The sequence below is a fragment of the Trichosurus vulpecula genome, chromosome 5 (assembly GCF_011100635.1).
Source record: "Trichosurus vulpecula isolate mTriVul1 chromosome 5, mTriVul1.pri, whole genome shotgun sequence".
Taxonomy (NCBI): Eukaryota; Metazoa; Chordata; class Mammalia; order Diprotodontia; family Phalangeridae; genus Trichosurus; species Trichosurus vulpecula.
In genome coordinates this window covers 205,473,948-205,494,567 of record NC_050577.1, presented here as the reverse complement: position 1 = coordinate 205,494,567, position 20,620 = coordinate 205,473,948, and the positions used below count along the sequence as shown (strand labels likewise).

The window sequence follows — 20,620 nt, the reverse complement described above, 5'->3', positions numbered from 1 at the left end:
CACTGGGTAGCTTTGTAAGCTGAAGAGACTATCTCAGGTCTGCTTGTGATACTGACCTAGGTACAATTTGGCCTCCACATTGTTCCTCAAAGTTCCTTCATGCGACTGTGGCTACTGTTAAATCAATGCTTTTTCTTGGAAGTAGCTTTATACTGCTTGGCATGGAGCATCAAAGGTCAAATATTATCAGCTAGATAGAGCTGATCATGGTGCTTGGAGATGGAAGACACCTGGAATTATAGCCTCTCAGTTCTCTATGATAAGGGCAATGGGGAGAAAGAAGAAAGTATAGGCAGAGTGGAGGCACAGAGAATTAAAATTCATAGTCATTTATTCTTATGTCCTCCATTTAAATCAATAATTATAACTTTCTCATCTAACCAAGCCTTTTACCTGAAAGCTGTGAACAAGGAGTAAAATGGAGAGATCTGAGGATCATTCGCTTTGCTGGTTATAGTGGGTGTTAAGGAGCCCTTGCGTGGTCTGAAGGTGGGCAGTGGTAACAGCAGTAGGATAAAAACACAACCAAACAAAATCAAGTATTTCTGACAATTAAGAGTTTGTTGCATGTTACGAGTGGTCTATGTGTACTTGATATGTAGGGAATGCCATGGGAGGCCTGGGGTGATTGGGGTGGAGAGTCTTGACTTGCTAATCTCTAGGCATTTTCCTGCTATAGTCACTCCCCATTAGTAGATGCCTTTAGTTTGCATGGTAGAAAATGGGTAGAGAAGGAATAATGTTGTGTGTCCCTGATAAGAAGTAGCTCTTTACAGGGGGAACTTCTCACTTTTGCATCCCAGGTCAGGAATACTGCAGGCATTAGCTGAGATTCCATCCCAGAGTTCTGTTTCAAATTTAGGCAGGTTTAGGGGTGGCTGTTTGGGACACTTTCACTGCATATTTCTGCCTCCTTTCTACCTCATCACACCCATCTCCCCTCTATCCCTTCCCTCTAGGCATATGATCTGAAATTAGATGACTTGTTTCAAAGGACTGCCTACCTTGGGTTTGAATGCAATGAGCTTCAGGATCATCTCGACGGTGAAGAGGCCAGTGAAGAGCATGTTGAGAATGTTCATGGCGATTTTGAAAAGACAGCTCTGACCGTAGTGCTGAGAGGAAGGAATTCCCAGTGTACAATGAGAATGGACTGAAATTCAATGCGGGGAGTCTATGCCCCACCCAGTTCTTTAGCTTAGCCTTTTCAGAGTTTCACCCTTACCACAAACAACAACAATTATATTAAAAAAAAAAAACCCTCTCACACCATTTTCACCCTCCCAAAGGGCTGGTCCTGTATAAACTGTATCCTCCAGTTTACAGGTAGGTCTCAGAGCTCCTTTCTGTCTCTGATACCACTAAAAAACCTGAAGACCTTAGTGGCCTTGGGTCATAGCTTTCCTTCTTAGTTTGGCGAGGAAAAAATATGATGGAGACCCCAGTAACTCTTTCCCTAACATCACAGAGAACCTTAACACAGGACTCTGTGTTCTGGCTAGAGAGAGGCGTTGTTGGCTCATAGGCTTATTTCTAGCTCTAGAGCTAGAAAGGACCTCAGAAGTCATCTGATCTAAACTCCTCATTTTATAGATGAAGGAACGGAAGCTTACAGACTTGCCCAAGGTCACAAGGTGGTAAATAGTAGAGGTGGATTTGAACCCAGGTCCTCTTCCTCCAGAGTATGACTTCTTTCAAAAAAGACATCTAATATTCCATTCCTTGTTCTAGCAATGAACATATGGGCTAAATTCATAATCTCCCTGTTTTCCTTTTACCTGTCTTCCCTGCCTTTTCTCAAACTAGGGGTTCTTTAATGGGACACATCCTGGGGAACGGTCATATCCTACTCAATGAGGCAGTCAGGGCTATGGGTAAGAGAGCTGCTGTTCCCCAGTCTTCCCTTTTGGCTACCAATTGAAAGACTAACTGGTGAGGTACACACAACTTTTCTAATTTCTGTCTCTTCCCTCATGTTAGGGAAGAGGCCAAAACCCTTCAGGTTTTTAGCACCCCCAAGCCTAGACTTACCTGCATGGCCAAGCAGATGGTGTTGAGAAGGATGAGGACGAACATCAAGTACTCAAAATAGGTGGAATTAACCACATACCACACTTTGTACTGGTGTTGGTTCTTGGGGATGTACCTTCTCAAGGGCCGAGCCTTGAGAGCATACTCTACACACTGTCGCTGTTAGGAGTAGGGGTAGGAGGGTGGAAGGGACAAGAGGTGGGAGAAGAAAAGAAAAGGGAGATCAGTCAGTGAGGCACAGAGTGACAGGAGAGGAATTGGGGATTGGGCATGTGTTCAAATCCCCAGGTTATATGGGAAACCATCAGTGACTCGTCCTGCTGTAGGAGGTGACAGGAAGCTGAATCCTTTGCTCCTGGTTTCTTTCAGACATGCAATGCTTTATTTTTCTAGCATCTTTAGGGTTTAATTTAATTTTTTTCTTTTTTAAAATTTCATTTTATTTTCAATTTATGAAATAAAACAAGCTAAGATGTTGTTTGAAAAGACCAAAAAGACAAAAGTAATAGCCTCCCTGTTGATTGTTAATTGTTCTCTTTGCTATAGTCTCCTCCAAGGGCATCCAGACCCTTTTCCTTTCCTTCCTTTCTTAAATATTTCCTGTTTCCTAGAGTCTGCAACCCAAGAAAACACTCCCAAACCATTGACAGGTGATGAGAAGAGATCACTTTGCGACTAAATCTTTGTTACTGTAGTTAGCTAGATCTTTGGCACTTCTGCACAAATATATTTTAATTTTCATTTCTATGCCATAATCCTAAGCCTATGGCAAGATTGTTGGGTTTTTTTTCAACCTCCCCACCCAACCCCTAGTATCATTTAATATTTCTTCAGCCAATTGAATATTTATCAACATTAGTTGCTTGATTTAATCTCTTTACTTCCCCCTCCTTCCCACTCCTGCTCCTCTCCCCGAGGAAGTTCCATGTTTCTTGGTCAGCACATAGCTCTTACACTCCCGACCATCCTCAATGGAAGAGTTTCTATCTCAATCTTTGGAATTGAAACTCCTTCTCCTTGGTCTCAGGCAAAAGTTTCCTCAAGTCTCTTTCCTGCTAAGAGGCACAATTTCTCTCTTCTCTCTCCCACCTCTATTCATTGGTGTTTTTACTTGATAGTAGCAACATTTCTCTCATAGTTGGCTGAATTGTTATTTCCATCTTTCAAAAGCTCTTTACTCCAGAAAGTCAGCCTTGATACCCCCAGCTGGCAAAGACCTTCCTGTTCAGATCTTACATCACATCACATTTTGTTTTGTAACTCTCTAATGCACTTGTCATGTAGTACATATATTTCTGATGAAAATGCTTGTGCTATTGGAGGTGAGATATGGTTTTTGTGGTCACCAGCTTGGGGCTCAGATTCCCTCCAAAATAGTTTGGTGTACTAAAGATGAAACATCCCAAAGAGACCGTGGAGGCTTCACTGGTCACATTCTTCAGGATTCTGGCTAGGATCCTTTCCATATGATTAACATTTTTCATTATTTATTAATTTTTCCATTTCTAAACATGTTCAAAACATGTCAAAAGACCTAGAGATAAGTATGCTTCATTTTCTCATGTCATGTGTTTCAAATTAGATACCTTAAAGTAGAAAATTTAAAAATAAATCCATCTGTGCTATGACTTTATAATATTAAAGTTATTCTGGGAAAGGAGTCTAATTACGTACAGTGGGTAAAAGAACCTGACTTTAAAAAAAAGACATGAATGTTCAGTTCAGTTAGTACATTTAGCTTCATCCAAGAAGGTTTGCAATTTTGTTTAAATATAAGTATATTTGCTTAACTATTTTAAATTTCATCAATTGTCCAGTTAATCTCTGTCATGAAGTCTATTACATTTGTGTTATGGTATATTTCTACCATAACTACTCTGTTTTTGTTCAGTTTTCTTCCCTTATAAAAGAAATCTTATGATATAATATTTTAAGATATATATGCATACCTATATATGTTTATTTATCCATCTATCTATCTATCTGTCTGTTTGTCTGTCTGTCTATCTATGTCTCATTGCTCCACTAGATTGTAAATTCCTTAAGGTAAGATAAAGTCTTATCTAAATTTTTATATCTTGATTAGGGCTTGGCATAGTGTTTTGCAATCAAGTTCCTTAATAAATGTTAATTTGTTTGACAGTTATTTGTTAACCATTTCCTTCCCACAAAGATTTTGTTTCCCTTTATTCCCTGGTGTACAAGGTTTTACCTTAATAACTGTTTCTGTCGCTTCTCCTCTCCTTCCCATCTATATCTACTTCAAGACAGAGCTGAGAGTTAAATGTCAAATTTGGTGACTTGTAAGAGTTTGCAATTCCTTTGCATATTGTTTCTCAAAGGTAACGCTGCCCCCCCCCCCCAAAAAAACACCCAAAGAAATAACTTTAGCTCTTTTTGTAATAGAAAATAGGAGAGGTTATCTAAGTGTTGTAGTTTCTCTCTTCTGTCACTTCTCAGACTGGAAGGAGGGTCATGAGATTTAGTCTGGGAGATACTTTAGAGATCATCTGTTTAGCCTTCACAATTTACAGATGCAGACCCTGAGGCTGAGAGAGTAACCTGTATGAAGTGACACAGGTAGGAAATAGGAACCCAGATCCTGACTCCAAGCCCAATGTTTTCCCCATTCTACGGTGTTGCCCACCCTACTGTATCTTTTCCTTCTTAGCAGTCCTCTTGCTTCTTGAATTTAACTGTTATCTACACTTTCCTTCTCTTTCCTGCTCTCTTCTTCTTCCCTTTTTCCTTAGGAAGCTACCTGGTTCTTGTCCAGTTCACAGTTCTTGTACTCCTGTTCCCCCTGCTCCTGGAAGGTGACAATGACGAAACCCACAAAGATGTTCATCATAAAGAAGGCGATGATGATGATGTAGATGATGAAGAAGATGGAGATCTCTACTCGGTAGTTGTAGATGGGTCCCTTATCTTCAGTGTGTGAGTCGATGGATCGGTATAGAAGCCTGGAGGAAGAGATGGATCCCACAGAGTGAAATGGAAAGACAATATATCTCTGGGGACTTATGATGTCCTTGGTGCTAGGAATACCTTGGAATTGAAATTGTGGACGTTGACTCTTAAGTTTCATAAATATTGAAGGGAACTTACTGAAGACTGGTGTGAGCCCTAAAAGAAATCAGCTTGTGTGTAAAATAAGGATTTACAGAAAAAAGACACTATGATCTTAAATGCTTATGCTGTGTTTCTTTAGAATGCTAACGATGGAGTTGTTATGCTTTATGGCACTGCTTTCCAAGTAGCATCCTATGGAGTATGAATAGGGTCTCCATAAGAAAATATTAATGCTAGCAATATTTTCCTTTTTAAAATATTAATTAGGAAATTATGCATATGTCAAAAATACTTCTCCATGTGCAATTTTCATTATGAAAATAGATTTAATTCCTTTTCTTTTGTTTAAAAGTGCTTTAAACTCCTCTTTATCCTGGGGACATTTCATAAACTCAGGCTTCCTGGACGGGAATTTTTTCTTTGACATAAATATATTTTAAGTCCCAGAAAAGTAGCATGGTTTAGAAGAACGAGTATCTGATTTGGAATCAGCCCACTTGCTTTCTTGGCCCTCTGATACTAGTTACATGTCTTTGGGCAAATTATTGAATCTCTCTGAACTTCACTTCCTTCATCTATAAAATGGAGACAATAATACCTGTTTCACAGGGGTGTTGTGAGAAATATGCATTATTAGCTGGAAGTACTATGTAAATACAAGTTATCAAATAAGGGAAGTGCCTTATGCTCTTATCTTTTTTATGTGTTTTACATTACTTGGCATCTGTGTTATCACCTTGATTAAACTCTAAATTTCATAAGAGTTGAGACTTTGCCCCCCTTTGTAGCTTATCACAGGGCCTTGTATTCTGTAAACAGTGGGCATACAGTTGATGATGCCAGCTACTGGTTTCAGTACTACCTGAGCTGCTGTCCCCTAAGTGAGAGGCATGCTGGAGGGAAGCAGTGGTGGGATATGTGGGCTAATTCTAAAAAGTTAAGAAGAATCTCCTCTTAGGCCCCATCCTAACCTCACCACACAAATAATGCTGACTTTTCATCCCAAATCTATTTTTTTGTCATAAAATATCTGTATATTTGTTAAAAGAATCAATATGGAGAATTTCGAAGGGGTTAATATTAGAATAAAAAGGGCAGGTGGCTAAATGGGTCTTATTCAGGTATATTGGTAAGTACTTTAATGGAAAAGCTGAGAGACAAAGATACAAAGTCTGTTTGGTTCACTGTTCTTCAAAAAGTATTTGAATACTGCTTCTCTTCTATTACTAGTCTAGATACAGCTAGTGTAGAAGGTGATGAGGCTCAGAGGTACCTTATTTTATTGAAGTAACATTTCAACCCTTATCATCCTAACCCATTGAAGGATCTCCTGTTAATCCTGGCATCTTTGAATATCGAAGGATCTAACGGGTGGGGAACCTATGACTTCAAGGCCACATGTGGTCCTCTAGGTCCTCAAGTGTGGCCCTTCGACTGAATCCAAACTTCACAGAACAAATCTTTAATAAAAAGATTTGTTCTGTAAAACTTGAACTCAGTCAAAGGACCACAACAAAAGACCTAGAAGGCTACATATGGCCCTTGAGGCTGCAGGTTCCCTACCCCTGACTACAATCTAAGGAAATTTCTACCCAGATGGCATGGTTATCCATGATCTCTGATCTATGGGTGTCTTATGGATGTCTCAGACTGGGTTGAAGGTTTGATAAAAGCTAAGGTTATAGCCAGGATAGTAACCTTTTGGGATCATCAACTAATCACTGACTTGTCACAGAAACTCAGAAACCATTGAAGCTAAAAGGGATCTATGAGGTCATCTCATCCAGTCCCATCATTTAATGGATTAAGCTTAGAGAGGTCAAGTGATTTGCTCAAACACAAGCTTGTTTGTGGCAGAGCTGCGACTGGAACCTAAGTGTCCTGACTCAAAGTGTGGTATACTTTCCACTATGCCATGCCTCTTACCATAGACAATTTGTATACCTGAGGATTACTGGGAAGACCCAGCATCTGGGAACATCCTAGCTGAGAAGTGCTGGGATAGGGTCCCTATTGTAGAGTAGATGATTTACAAAGGATATGAATATGCATGGCCCAGGAAATGGGGTGGTCAGGGGACTAAGGCCCAATTTCATCTCTGGTCATCAAAGCTGTAGGCACGTTGGTTTTCATACTCACTCTGGCCATCCTTCAAAGGTGGAGACAGTGAAGAGGGCCATCATGGCTGTCAGGACATTGTCAAAGTCAAATTTGCTATTCTCCCAACTTCGAGGCTGAATGATGGGATGATCCACTTCACCATCTTTGTATGTGATATAGTTGCCCCTGAGAAAGAACGGATAAGTTAGTTCATTTATTCAATAAGCAAACACTAATTAAGTATTTACTAAGTAGTAGGAGATGGGGATGCAAAAATAAAAGAAAAAAAAATACAATAACCATACTTGAGACTTTCCTACCATCTTTATCAATGAGCCATGGGCAATGAACAAAGCTATTAGATTCTGGAGACTTCTGAGTTAAAAAACAGACAGCTGTGCATGGGAGGCAAAAGAGGCTTGCAGCTGCCCATAATTGGTGATTACTTTCCAAGTTATTAAAGTGTTACTATATTTTCTTGAACTGTGTAATTGTTCCTTGTCATTACGGCTTTAAGACCTGGCTCCTGGTTGTTTGTGTTGGAGCCTGGAACATTTGTTATGTGTATGAAATGAATGGGAATACGATATTAGTGGAAGGAGTGAGATCACTAGTGGTATGAGGCTGCAACGGGAAGTAGAATGAATAAAAAGAAACATGACTCTATAGGAACTAAGAGTGCATGTTAGTCTCAAAGGTGATTCTTCTGGCACAAATCCCTGGGGGCTTGGGTTTGTCCCTACGGTGTACCTTAATTTTAGAAGCACAGAACAAGTAGATGTTAGGGCTAGTTGGAAGGTGGTGCCATCTGCAGCATCTTGAGACTATATGTGGTTCTGAGTCTTCACATGCAGTTATATCAGCATCTGGGGACCCTGATGACATAGTTCTGACTATTGTGATATCTGAATATCATAGTTCTGAGAACCCAGTGGTATCTATGTAGGAAAAAGGATTTGGGGGTGATGCAATCAGACCCCAAACTTGGCAAGTGGTTGAACTTGAAAGTGCATGTGAGTGGGTTTGTAACAAAAGCATGTTAGGCATCTGTACTTCTGCCCAGCAGGTTATGCAAAATCCTAAAATGTCAGATCAAACAGCAAAATTTCTGTGGCTGGGACATACAGTAATCAATGGGGTTCCATGTGATGTCACTAGGGACAGATTCTCAAATGGGGAAAAGGAAGAGGTCTATTGCAGGCCAAATTGCTCCTGGAGAAAGAATGGGATGTTCTTTCCCTAGTCTCCCATCCCAGGCCGTCAGGCATATCTTCTAGGGCAGACTGACCTTTGGGTTGACTCCATACTAGATTGTACTCACTTGCATTCTGCCTCAGTCTGTTTGGAACTGTCTGTACAGGTGTAGAGTTTGCCCTAGAGGATCAAGGGAGATTTTAATCAATCAACAAGTATTTATTGAGATATGCTAATGCATAGTTTTCAGTACCATGGAGATACAAAATAAATCAGAACTATAAATATAGGAGGAATTCAGAAAGAGAAAGATGATCAGCATAGGCTGGCCTAGTCAGGAAGTCTTTATGGAGAAGTTACTTGTACTGGGCCTCAAAACATAAGGAAGATTTGGATAGATGTGATTTTTGGGTGGAGGATGAGGAGGAAAGAATTAGAGACGCACAGAATCTTAGAGTTGAAATGGATTCTAGAGACTACCTAGTCCAAGGGTTCTTAACACAGGGGCTTTGAACTTGTTCCTAAAATATTGATAGGTATATTTCAATGTAATTGGTTTCCTTGCAAATCTATTTTATTTTATGCATTTAAAAACCTTATTCTGAGGTGTCCATAGACAATCATAAATAGCTAGCTAGAACTTATGTTTAAGTCTTGCAAAAGGCTTTATGAATATTATCTCATTTAATCCTCACAACAACCCTGAGAGTAGGTATTATTATTATCCCCAGGTATTATTATCCCACAGACGAGGAAACTGAGGCAGACAGAGTGAAGTGACTCACTCAGGGTCACCCAACAAGGCCAGATTTGAATTCAAGGTCCAGTAGCCTTTTCACTGTGTTACTCAGACTGTTTCCAGGGGTTCCATGACACAAAACAGGTTAAGAATCTGCTCCAGCTCAAACCTCAACTTAACGAGAGTCCTCTCTACAACATCCCCAAGAAGAGATCAAGCAGCCTTCATTCTAAGATCTCTAACAAGTATAGATTACAGCCTTTGGAAAACTCTTATTATTAGGAAGTTTTTTCCCTTTACCAAGATTAAATGTTTCTCTCTACAATTTCCAACCCACTATTCCTAGTTCTGCCCACTGGGGACAAATAGAATAATTGAAATCTCTTTTCCCCATGACAGTCCTTCATATGCTTGAAGATAGTTCTCATGTCTCAACCTCTCTCCTCCTGAGGCTTCTTTTCTTCTAACTAAGCATTTCCTGTTTCTTCAATCCACAAGCATTTATTGAACACTTTCTTAAGTGCCAGTCACTATGCTAAGTGCTGGAGATAGAAAAAAAAAAGGAAACTCAATCTCTGCCCTCACGGTACTTATATTATCATTTTCATGGTACTCATGTTCTCATATACCTGGTGGGTAACATATGTATAATTCTTATTGTTGTGTTTGTCCTTCGTTCTCAAAGAGGACCATGGCATCAGGGAAATGATGACATGACTTGTGGTTGACTTTGATTTGAGAGAGGGAGGGCTGTGCAAGGTCACAAGCCTCACTTTCTCCTCCAGAGCCATCTGGGTCCAGTGACCAGATATTCACCAGGGTGACTGGAGATGGCCCAGGATGCATTAGGAGACTCTGGCTCTTTCAGGCTAAGGTATTTTCAGGTTCTCACTTTGAGTGAGGTAACACCCATTCAGTGAATAGGTCTCTTTGGCTGGTGACCTTGCACAGCCCTCCCTCACTCAAATCAAAGTCAACTGCAAGTCATGTCATCATTTCACTGATGCCATGGTCCTCTTCAAGAACTAAAGACAAACACAACCTGTGAATAGCCTCTCCTTCTTCTTCTCCTCCTTACTCTGCCCAAAGGAAGGTACATTTCAATGGCTAGCACAGAATGAAAGTAAATACTAAATAATAATTGTTTCTCTTTTGGCCAGGAACCCTGAGGGTCTTCCCCTCTCAGTTTGATATCTATGAATAAATATATACAGGATATATGCAGAGTGGATAGAAGGTTACCTTAGAGGGGAAGACACTGGCAACCAGGAGTGTTTTCCTGAAGAAGGTGGCATTTAAACTGAGTCTTTTATTTTTATTTTTGAAGCCATTGGGGTGAAGTGACTTGCCCAGGGTCATACAGCTACTAAGTGTATAAGGCCAGATTATCAGGTCCTCCTGACTCCAGGGCCTGTGTTCTATCTACTTCGCCACCTAGCTGCCCTAAGCTGAGTCTTAAATGAAGTCAGGGATTCTGAAATGAGGAGGTGAGCAGGGACAGACAAGACAAGAGAGGGGCTATTGTGTGTGAAGAATAAAGCAAGTAGGTCAGGATAGCTGGATTGGAGAGTGTGTGGAGGGACATCATGTGTGAGAACACCACAAATGTGGGACAGAGTTAGGTTACAAGGAGCTTTAAATGTCAAAAAGAGGAGTTTATATTTGATTCCTGAGGAAAGAGGGAAGTGACACGGTCAGAACTATACTTCAGGAAAACCATCTTGGTAGTTGTATGGAAGATGAACTGGAATGGGGAAAGATTTGGCAGAGATATCATTGTGAAGGCTGTTGTAATAGTGCAGGCAAGAAACCTGAGGTTACCGAACTAGGGGGTGGCTATGTAAATGGAGAGAAGGGCACATAAACAAGAGATGTTGTCACGGTAGAAATGTTGACAGCAGATTGGATATGTGGGGTAAATGAGAATGAGGGGTTGAGGATAAGGCCAAAGTTTTGAACCTGGGTGACTCAGATGATGGTGGTGACACTGACGTAATAGAAAATAACCCTACAGATCTGGTTTGACTAGGGTGGAGTAGACTAGGGCCATCATTTCTCATGTTCATCTTATACCTCTCCTCATGTGGTTTAAGATTGTATTACCACTTTTGACTGCTGTATCAAACTACTGACTCATGCTGACTTTAAAAGTTGTTGAAGTTCTCAAATTATTTTCAGACACAGTGGTATCTGATCATGTTTCCCCCACTTATCCTCGTGAAATTGATATTTTGAACTCAAGCATAAGACTTTACATTTATCCCTATTACATTTCATCTCATTTGATTTTATGGAACCATCTAGGTTGTCAAAATCTTTTTGTATCCCGAATCACTCGTCAGATATGGAAAAAAAAAGCATGGATTTCTCTGCTTCCAATCTTGGCTATCCTTTCTAGCTTTGTGTTTCTGTAAATTTGGTAAGTATGTCATCCATGCAACTACCCAAATAACTGAAAAACTATTAAACAGCAAAGGGCCACACAGATCCTCAGGGCACTTCACTAGAGACCTCCTTCCAAGTTAAGATCCAGACACTAATGATACACTCCTCTTAGGTCCAGCCATTTAACAATTCTGAATCCAAATAATTGTACTTTTGTGTAGCTCACATCTCTCCTTCTTTTCCATTAAAATAGAGCATAGTACTTCTCAAAATGTTTTGTTAAAATCTAGATAATTGTCAAAAAAATAAAGGAAATTAAGTTAATCTGGTATGACCTGCTTTGATGAAGCCTTGATGGCTCCTTGCCATCACTTTTCTTGCCTTGATGTCACTACCGTCTCCTTAGTAATACATTTTCAAACTTGCCAGTAATTGAAATCAAATTCACTGGCCTACACAGGATGCAGATTTACTATATTTTTTTTTGAAAATTGGAAGAACATTTGCTCTCTACAATACTGTGAATCCTCTCCTGATCTTCCAAAGATCACAGCAATCTCATCTGCCAGTTATTTCAGGAACCTGGGACATCATTCTCCAGTCTAGAGACTTGAAATTACCATTAACAGTTAGATGCTCTTTTGAAATCCTGGGTTTCAACTCCCTATTAGCCATTTTTATTCTATTCCTTTACAATCAAAAGATTATTCTTTTGGCAGGAAAAAAAATAACAGAATCAAGATAAGAATTGAGTTATAAAAGCTTCCATTTACATAGCATTTTAAAGTTTCCAAAGTGTTTTGCATACATCATCTCATTTTGGCCTTATGTATTTGAGCCCTGTGAAGTAATTACTACTAATAATAAGTATTAACTAATTGATACTTATTATTATCCATTTTAAAAACGAGGAACTCAAACTCATTTACAAATGAGGAAACTGTTACTCCATGGTTTCACAGCTAGTGAATATGAAGGGACTGGATTTGAACCCCAGCCTTCCTGATGCCAGGTCCAACACTCTGCTATATGACTCTGCCTTCTCTCTGCTATCTCTTATCATTGGTCTAATCATGACAAATAGCAGTTTTATCTTTTCATTGATCCTCCCCATCTCCTAAAATCCCCAAACCCCCTTTTTGTTCTGTTCAGCTTTCCTTCCTTATCCACCTTTTCCCGTTCCAAGCATTGAGCTCCTGATACTCTTCTTACATGACTATGCTTTGGGTTTTTTTATTCATTTTCAGTAACCTACTCTTTCACCTTTTGTATGGAACTGCTTTTTAAAATCTTAGTAGGTTAGCTAGGCATGGTGATGCCTAGTCATGCTGTAGTCCCTGCTCCTGGTGAGGCTAAGGATAGTGGATTACTTGTACTTAGGAGTTTTGAGCTGCAGTGCGCTAAAGTTGATTAAGTATCTACATTAAGTGTCTACATCTGGCACCAATAAGGTGAGTCTCTGGGAGCAAGGGGCCATCATATTGCCTAAGAAGGGGTGAACCAGTCCAAGGGTCAGGCCCATGAATGACTGGTGTACTTCCAGGCTGGGTGAGAAAGGGTCTTAAAAATATATATATATTTTTTAAAAATCTAAGTAGGTTAATGAACTCCTCTGTAGACAACTCCAGATCTTCATATCTCTTCTCCTTTCCCCTTCCAAGGGAGGGGGGCCAAGGCAATCTCAGGTGGAGAGAATAGAATGAGTAAAGGGAAAGAGGTCAGAATTGGCATGGCATGTTCCGAGGCCTGAGGAAAACGACCTGACCAGCATAAAAGGGTGTGTCCCAAACAGCAGTTGGGGATATAGGAGGATTTAGAAGTTAGGCAGTGAGAGGTACTTAGATCTTAAAAAGGCAATAGAGATATACTATACCTTCTTAAGAATAGTGAAATATTTTTAAAGGGCTATACTTCCCTTTTCCCAACACGAGAAATATTTTTGCACTCTCATGACTTAGGGAGTGTCTCGTAGGAGGTAGGTGGCTGTAAGAAATGGCTCTAACATGACTCTGGGGTAGGAGTGTCTAGGTGAACCATTCCTTCCATCAGCTTATGTCACTGGTCTAGAATGTTGGGGAAAGAGGAACAGAGATACCCACTTCCATTCCAAGTCTGATCCGTTGTTTTTAGGGGCCACATCTTTACAAGTTTGACTTAAAGACAAAATTTTACCTTGAAAAGCTGTACCCCAATGCAGGCAAACATGAACTGCAGAAGCGTGGTGACAATCACAATGTTCCCTATGGTTCGGATAGCAACAAACACACACTGGACCACATGCTGCAGGAAGAAGAAAGGAGCAAATTATTTTTTGTGTATGTACATGGCTTTTCTTCCCCTATTAAACTGCAAATGCCTTGAGGGAAAGCCCTGCATCCATTTTATATTCCATATTTTTATCTCCCCCAGTCCCTAGCATAGTGCTTGGTACATAGTAGGAATTTAATAAATATTCATGAGTTGAATTGAAATGGGGGAAGGGCCTGAGTCTACAGAGAGGTCTTGGAAGCAAGAGCCTTTCCTTCCAAATTGTGATCAAATGACTATCTCAATTTAATTTAATAATCACTAAGCAAATTCTATGTACAAGGTGCTGTGCTAGGTATAGAGATAAAAATGAAATAAAGCTTCCTCTCCAGGAGTTTACATTCTATTTGGGGGGCATATGTTACTGATAAATACAACAGTCAGGCAACAAAAATTTATTAAGTTCCTACTATGTCTCAGGCTTTATGCTAAGCTCTAGAGATAACAAAGAAAGGTAAAGAACAGTCCCTGCTCTCAAGGGCTTATAGTCCAGTGGAGGAGACAACAGGCAAATAACTAAGGAAGATTGAGATACATTGGAGATAATCAACTGGGGAAAGGCACCGGGCATTCCAGGAGATTGGGGAGGCTTCTTGCAGAAGATGGGATTTTAGCTGAGATACATACAAAGTAAATGCAAAGTCACTTTTTTGAGGGGGAGAGCACTAAGGAGTGGGAGGTGGGGAGGGTCAGGAAAGGTCTCACGTAGGAGGTGTCACATGAGCTAAGCTTTGAAGGGAGCTAAGGATGCCAAGAGGTGGGGATGAGAATAAGAGCATTGGGGACAGCCTGTGCAAAGACACGGAGGGAAAACAGCAAGTAGCTCGTTTGGCTGGAATGTAAAGTGTGTGAGGGGGAGTAATGGGAAATCAGTCTGGAATCAGTCCCCTCTTCCAGCCTTTATTGAGCCCCTATACACCTCAGGAGCCTCTGGGAGGAAAGGCAGCATGGGCAGGGAATGTAAGCCTCAGAGAGATGGAGTAACTCTCCCAGAATTATACCATGAGTCAGTGTTGGAACACCACAGGATAGAAACTTTGGTGTCGTGACTATCTGGCTAGGGAGATCCTGGACCTCCCCAAAGAGAGAATTTGCATCTAACGGCACCCTCGATCACCCAAGTTCTCAGCCACTATGTTGAGGGCCTCAATGGCCTAAGAAAGGGACCCTTTGCTAAGTTTCATTTGGGATTTAATCATTTAAAACAACTCTTTTGGTTGCAATAGTATCAGTATTTATTTCTATAGCATTGTGAAATTTACAAAGTGCGTTGGTCACAACTGCATATGCTAAGCCATGGAAGTATGAACTTCATTTTACAGGGAAGAAGCTGCACTTCAGAGAGGCAAATGAATTGCTCATTGAGCCCAGGTCCTCTGCCTTTCAATCCAGGGCAGTCTTACCGCAGGGTAATTCCTTCCAATAATTTAAGTACTTTAAGTATTTTAATCATAGGGACAGTATGTGCATCTAGAGCTTGAGAGGGCAGAGAAGAGACAGGGAGAGCTTATTTGGGAGTGGATCTGAGGGAAGCTGTTCAATACGACCAATAACCTATCATACCTAGCTGCTATTGCCCATCTAACTGGACAACACTCACGGTTCTTCGCCACCCCAACAAGAAGGGGTTTTAAGCTAGCAGAACAGCTAAGCCTTGGGCTAGTATTTCTCACCTTTAGTCCCTTGGCCCTGTTGATAGCTCTCAGGGGTCTGAGTACTCTAAGAACTCTCAAGATCTTGACAACATTGATGGCACTGGACCTGAAAGAAAAAGTGGGGTGGGGTTGTTAGTATCCCATTAGTGGGTCCAAGTGAAACGGGGTTCCAGGACAGGGCCAGTCCCAGGCAAAATTGTGAAGTAAATAAAGTTTATCTTCAGTGATTACTTTTCTTCCCTTTCTTTCCCCCTCCCTAGTATCTTTTTTGTTTTGGCCTCCACTTCCACTTCCCCATAGCCTACCACTCCTACATATCCCAGGAGCCCAAATGCTCCTTGTGTCAGCCCAGGGGACCTCCTCTCGGAAAGCAAAGTAGCCTAATGTATAGCGACTGAATAAAGAGGATGGCTACTGATGGCAATGTTTCAGTTAAAGGAATGAATGATTAATGGCAGAGTTTCAGGTACTTAACATACTGGATGGTGAGACAGTTTGGGGCACATATCCCTCAAAATCAAATCTACTATGTTGGCAGTAGCCATGATGAGTGATGAACCAAATGACGTCTAAGGTTCCTTTAATCTCGAAGATTCTAAGGGTCTATGATTCTAGGATTTACACATAAGGTCAAGTCTGTGTCCATGCAGGATCAGAATTCATTCAGGTGATGCCTATCACCAGGCTTGGCATAAAGGATGAGCAGAACCCTGAGTCACTGTGTAGCGCTTTTTGAGTCTCAGGTCATAGTTGCTGTTTCCTTTTCATTTGTGGAACAGTGGACGATTTCCCTGGAAGACCACCAGGCAAATGTTGGCTGCCTCCAAGAGTTGTTCAGAATTGTTCATCTCCCTAGAGTTACTGAATTTGAGACTCATCCTTAAAGAAATGAATTTTCCTTTTACTGTGTTTTGCTCCTTTCCCTGCTGGGTCCTGCCAAAAACCTTTTAGATGTCTAAAGAATTAATCAGGAACTGAAAACGCTTATTGTCCCAGGTACCATGGGGGCGGGAGGAATTTACTGCAACCTCTTGGTCTCTCTTCTTTCCCTTTCCCCTTCCCCCAATCAGTTGGAGATGGAACAGTATTAAGTAAACTAGGTAAAGGGTTAGGGCTAGACCAGGGTTAATGGAACTAACAATGCTATGTCTTTATAATCAGGCCATCTTATATCTTCTTTGCTTATTGTTTTCTTCTTCCTTTAATTATCTATTTTTAAAAACCCTACTCAGGCTTAGAGGGTGGAGTAGAAGCAGCTATCCTAGCAGCAGAGAGGCTTCTCTCCCAGCATATCTGGAGGTGTGGGTTTGTTAGAAAATGATGAAAACCTTGTGGATAGTGGGCTGTGTGTGCTATTTCTCTTTCTTTTTGAGGTATTTCTCTCTACCATTCCACCTCTCAATACATCCCATCATTATCTTCCCTTCCCATCTAACCATTCTGACTTAAATTGCGGGACACCAGTCTTAGATCCTGGTGGCAACAACGACATACAGCACGCCAGGGATGATAAAAATATCTGGATTTATAGGTGAATAATATATTTTTAATGTACCTTCATTCCAAAGAACATAAAAAGTTTCCTTTGTTTCATTTCACTTTTTTCCTTGGTATACTTGTGAAAGACTATCAATATTATTCTTATTTTGCAAATGAGAAAAGTCCAGTAAATGGAAGGAAGTAACTGAGTCAAGCCTGCAGAGTGAGTGGCTGGATTAACCTTGGTCTAACCCTAACTCAGATTTCCAAGATTCCCACCTCAGGGCTCTTTTTCACTAAACTTAACATTCTCAATCCCTTACCTTCTCCTCGAAGGGGACTTGTTATTGAAGTACCTATCTCTGCCCTCCTTATCTCCTCCAGGCTGGCTTTAATTAAGGAAGTAGATTGTCTAGGCACTTAGTCCTTTGGGTTAATGCATTCTGCTCCTTATTAAAATGGAAACAGAATCACTGGGAAAGGTAAAGCTATCAGCTTTTAACATTTCAGAGGAAACTAACTTATCAGACTCATCCCAATTTGTTATCTAGTTGAAAGCAGTTCTCAACAGGAAACAGTTAAATGGCAGGTATATTTAAATAAAGGAAAGGTGGAAAGATAGGTTACAAGGCCCTGGGATAGAGGACTGAGTGGGATACTGCTATGGCAGACCTTGACCACTGGTAAGGGCTGCATGGGGGTGCTGGGTACTTTGATGAGGCAACGTTGAAGAAGAAAGAGGAATATTTAAAATATAAACAGTTGAAGGCACTGAAAACTAAGTTTGTCATCCAACTTTCCCTACTTGGCAGTTTTGTCCGGGAAGGGCTAAACTTGTCTAGCTTACTTCCAGACCTTCAAACAGCTCCTTGATACCTCAAGCCTTTCTCTATCTTATGGACTGGCAAGGTCAAAAGTTCATAATTAAAGCAAAAAAAAAAACCCTTGGACCTTGGAGTGGCCTTCCTGCTCCTTCCTCCTATTAGCAACTCTCTCTTTGGGGCTAAGAGGGACCCCCTACTCACTGGATACCGAAGGAGATCAAGGACACGCTGACCACGAGGAGGTCCAAGATGTTGAAGTAGTTCCTGCAGAAAGAGCCCTTGTGGAGGAAAGCCCCATAGGCGGTCATCTGCAGGGGATGCAGAGAGAGACATAAGTGTACTCCGACACTGGATGAATCTCAAAGATCCTCCTTCCCTCCCCCCCAGATTACATTGGGCATGCTCCTGGACTGCTCCAGGAAGAGCTCTTTCAAAGAAGCAAAAGGGTGACATAGAGAACCCCAAGACAGGGCAGGATATAAAAAAGGAAAGAAAATGCCAGGAAAGGTGTTTTGGCCATTAGTTTTCACAGCTCCCAGAGAATGCCCCTGCTCCAGAATCTATAGTGGCTCCCCAAAATGCCTTTGAGATGATGTCTCACCTTAACAATGCAACCTCATCTCCTACTATTATTTCTCACTGTCTCCTGTTCCTTGCATGCCTCATGCTCATTTCTGCTGTTACTCCCACCCTTTTCCACTGTATGGTGCCTCCCTCCCTCAATATAATAATCTTCTTTTTCTTTTTCTCCATCTCTTTAAATCCTCCCAATCTTTCAAGGTCCAGCTCAAACTGATCATTTTTCATAAAAAACAACTCTAACTGATCTAACTGATCTTTCACTGATTTTTTCTTGGCCTCCAATGACACTTACATTTGAATTACATATTTTGTCTAGTTCCTTAATTATTTCATGTGTCTAAGTCTTCTGCTCTCCAACTAGATTATAAACTTATTGAGGGCAGTGATTTTATCTCATATCTTCTCCAATTCCACACAGACAGATCAATTCAATTCAACCTATTCAATCTCTTTCCTCCTTTGACTTTTAAGGTGTTTAAAGGTAAGACAGGCTCTGGAGGGTGGGAACCTTGGTCAACTGGTACTTCCTTTTTGAAACTCCAATTGTATTTTTAACTTCCCTTCACACTTTTTATCATCTTCTTGCACTCACAGAAAACTGGAACCCCTGCGAAGATGCTGCTGCTTCATTTGTGCCCCTGGAAACAATAAGCCAGGACACGTAGGCATACTGTATATGTACCGCCCCATTCTTTACTTTCTAGACATGCCCCTTAGCTCTCTATCCTCTTTTGAGGTTCCCTCCATCTAGATAAATCAACACCCTTTTCCATATCTTTGCTTCAGTCATCTATTGGCCTCCAGATTCCTCTCTTTACTTTCTCAAGAACATACCTCACAGACTTCCCTCCACTTCAACCTTTGTCCTCATAATCAGACTTGAATATATGCTTTGGTGCTGCCTAAAAGAACCTGGACTGCGAGTTCATCAAACTTTGGTTGTATCTTAGCTCTCACCATCACTATCAAATTCCATCTCCATAATCCTGAACCTTGAACTTCCTCTAATAATGATATCCTGTTCTTCCCTCTCACACTTTATCACATTTCTCTTACAACTATTGGTCCTCACTGCAACTTTTAGTCTCTTAGTCAATTCCTTTTTCCTATTTATTATGCCTTTATAATCTTGTCCCTGTAGTTGACAGCTCAAGCATGTATCTCATAACTTTGAATCTCTTGCCTTCTTGGATTATCCCTATCATCTGCCTTCCTTATTCCTAATCAAGTGCTGCAAAATGTCACCAGAGGAAATCACACAAATTTATGTTATGAGCCTTTGCTGCATAGTGATTCTTTTATCTTTTCCTGATCAGCGCATTCCTCACAGAAAGGGTTTTGAAATTTCTCAATCATCCTAATCCTTAGTGCCCCACGCCATCCTGAAATCAATGAGGACATAATTTTCTATTTTATTAAGAAAATCAGGGTTATTAGCTCCCTCTTTTATAGGGCCCCACATTCTCTCATTTGTCTTAGTCTCTCACGAAGATGTGATCTTTTACCTTGACAACACCAACCATGTCCTTGGTCTTGTTGCCTCTCATCTTCTCCAGAAGTTTGCCTCCCTGAATCCTTCCTTCCATCCATCCTTCCTTCTATCTTTCCATCCATTCATCCATCTTTCCTTCCTTCCTTCCTTCCTTCCTTCCTTCCTTCCTTCCTTCCTTCCTTCCTTCCTTCCTTCCTTCCTTCCTTCCTTCCTTCCTTTCTTCCTTCCTTCCTTCCTTTCTTCCTTCCTTCCTTCCTTCCTTCCTTCCTTCCTTCCTTCCTTCCTTCCTTCCTTCCTTCCTTCCTTCCTTCCTTCCTTCCCTCCTTCCTTCTTTCCCTCCCTCCTGCCCATTTTCAGTCTCACTGTATCAACTGGATTTCTGCTGCTTATATGCTCCCTATCCATACAAAAACCAACTCCTCCTCCCTGAACCCTCAAATACATTCACTTGACTGCCATCCTCTTGAATTATTATCCTATATTTCTCCTTTCTTTCATTTATGAATTTCCAAAAAAGAATTTTCCATGTTCATTTCCTTCCTTTCCTCATCTAGCCTTTGCAATCAAGTTTCTAACTCCACCACTTACTGAAATTGCTCTCTACCAAAGGTCTCATAACTACTAAACATGATAGCCTTTTTCCAGTCTTTATCCTGTTTGACACTTGATGACATCTCCATCCTCAGGGATACTTTCTTCTTCATAGGTTTCTGTGTGATATTACTTTCCCCTGATTTTTCTCCTATTTGCGTGACTGTTT

The 20,620-nt window shown here is 40.8% G+C and overlaps 1 protein-coding gene across 4 annotated transcripts in view; it reads right to left on the bottom strand.

The window, feature by feature from the left end:
- CACNA1C (calcium voltage-gated channel subunit alpha1 C) overlaps window positions 1-20,620 on the bottom strand; it is a 1,048,429-nt gene that overhangs the window by 106,506 nt on the left and 921,303 nt on the right. For all 4 annotated transcript variants that reach the window (XM_036758696.1, XM_036758693.1, XM_036758694.1 and 1 more), the window contains 8 exons: window positions 17,988-18,094; window positions 15,502-15,589; window positions 13,694-13,801; window positions 8,525-8,577; window positions 7,243-7,389; window positions 4,793-4,994; window positions 2,032-2,190; window positions 1,005-1,115 (listed from right to left, as the gene is read on the bottom strand). In XM_036758696.1, coding sequence (XP_036614591.1) covers window positions 1,005-1,115; window positions 2,032-2,190; window positions 4,793-4,994; window positions 7,243-7,389; window positions 8,525-8,577; window positions 13,694-13,801; window positions 15,502-15,589; window positions 17,988-18,094 — 975 coding nt within the window. The remainder of the gene's footprint in view (window positions 1-1,004; window positions 1,116-2,031; window positions 2,191-4,792; window positions 4,995-7,242; window positions 7,390-8,524; window positions 8,578-13,693; window positions 13,802-15,501; window positions 15,590-17,987; window positions 18,095-20,620) is intronic.